Source organism: Dama dama, chromosome 1, assembly GCF_033118175.1.
Source record: "Dama dama isolate Ldn47 chromosome 1, ASM3311817v1, whole genome shotgun sequence".
Taxonomy (NCBI): domain Eukaryota; kingdom Metazoa; phylum Chordata; class Mammalia; order Artiodactyla; family Cervidae; genus Dama; species Dama dama.
Genome location: NC_083681.1, coordinates 82831646 through 82833412, shown reverse-complemented (window position 1 = coordinate 82833412; position 1767 = coordinate 82831646). Strand labels below are relative to the sequence as shown.

Below are 1767 nucleotides of genomic sequence, written 5' to 3'. Positions count from 1 at the left end.
CCAATGATTGGAGGAGGCAATATCACAGAGATCACTTATTTTATCCTCTTGGGATTCTCAGATTTTCCCAGAATCATCGCAGTACTTTTTGCTGTATTCCTGGTGATATACATTTTGACCCTGACGTGTAACCTGTCGCTCATCATCTTAATAGGAATAGACTCCCACCTCCACACCCCCATGTACTTCTTCCTCAGTAACCTGTCCTTCATGGATATCTGCTACGTGACTGCCACAGCCCCCAAGATGCTCTACAACTTCTTCCAGGAGCGGCAAACTATCACCTTTGTGGGCTGTGTTGTTCAGTACTTTGTATTTTCCACCATGGGGCTGAGTGAGTCTTGCCTCATGACCGCAATGGCTTATGACCGATATGCTGCCATTTGTAACCCACTCCTCTATTCCTCAATCATGTCGCCTGCTCTCTGTGGTCAGATGGTGCTGGGATCCTACATGGCTGGACTGTCTGCTTCTATATCCCAATTGTGTTTCATGTTGCAGTTCCAGTTCTGTGGGCCTAATGTCATCAACCACTTCTTCTGTGACATGCCCCAGCTGTTAGTTCTGTCTTGCACCAACACGTTCTCTGTACAACTCTTCACTGCTCTATTGACAATGATCTTTGGGATAATAAATGTTTCTGTTATCATGATATCCTATGTCTACATTGTCATCTCCATCCTGAAGATCACTTCAGTGAAAGGCAGATCCAAAGCTTTCAACACCTGTGCTTCCCACCTGACGGCAGTGAGCCTCTTCTACACCTCAGGGATGTTTGTCTATTTAAGCTCCAGCTCTGGCGGTTCCTCCAGCTTTGACAGATTTGCATCGGTCTTCTACACCGTGATGATTCCCATGTTGAATCCTTTGATTTACAGTCTGAGAAACAAAGAAATCAAAGATGCCTTGAAGAGGTTGCAAAAGAAGAGCGGGTGTTGCTGAGGCCATAGACTGAGATTTCTGACAGATTTGCCTTTTTAGAATCATCTTAACCCTCAATAATATTCATACAGAAGAACTATAAAATTCCTGGCTCCTTTGACAAAGACGGCTTAATTTGAAAAACCATATGCCAATATGGACCAACAGCTGACTTGTTGCCACATGAACACGATATCTATGTCCTGGAGGTTCATAGTTTTCATCCTCCATGAGGAGTGGCCTCAACATTTATTAATATATCTGTAAGTATTTGTGAAATGTTAAGGTTTAAAACCTTGCTACCTCTCTTTTGCTTCTGAGAGGGAGCCCTGTTCAATCTCGGGCTTCTGACCCTGAAGGAGAGACAGCTGACATAGACCTCAGCAATGCACAAACCTTGTCTCCCAAATATTTGGATGTAGCGTAATCCAGACGTGGTGCTCACTTGTGTCCATTCTGGGTGTCTGACAAGAACGAAATGGAACACAGAGGAGAAATGTGTCTTTGGACAGAAGCAAGGTTTACAACTGGCTTGGATGTGCCCCTTGGGAAGACCAGTCTGAGATAGCTTATGCTTGTGCAAAGCTTCTTTTGGTGTTTAATATCTAATAAAATTTTGATTATATGCTAGTTTCCACCAGCTGTAATCTAAGGAAGGAGGAGGTGATTTGAACCATAAACAGAAATGGAATGATGCAAGTGGTCCCTTCCATACCATTTACTCATGAGTCTGATGATGTCATTTCTTGCAACTGGTATCCAGTGGGGATTTCTGATGGGAGATGATATTCAAAATGCATGTCACAGCCAATAGCAATTTCTGCCACTGTGGGACTCAAGCTTTTC

General features: G+C 43.5%; 1 protein-coding gene across 1 annotated transcript; it reads left to right on the top strand.

Moving 5' to 3' along the window:
* On the top strand, positions 1–942 carry LOC133056753 (olfactory receptor 5AN1-like). The gene has a single exon (XM_061142461.1). It carries the CDS (start codon positions 4–6, stop codon positions 940–942), a length of 939 nt encoding a protein of 312 aa, XP_060998444.1. The 5' UTR covers positions 1–3.
* The last annotated feature ends 825 nt before the right edge of the window (positions 943–1767 follow it).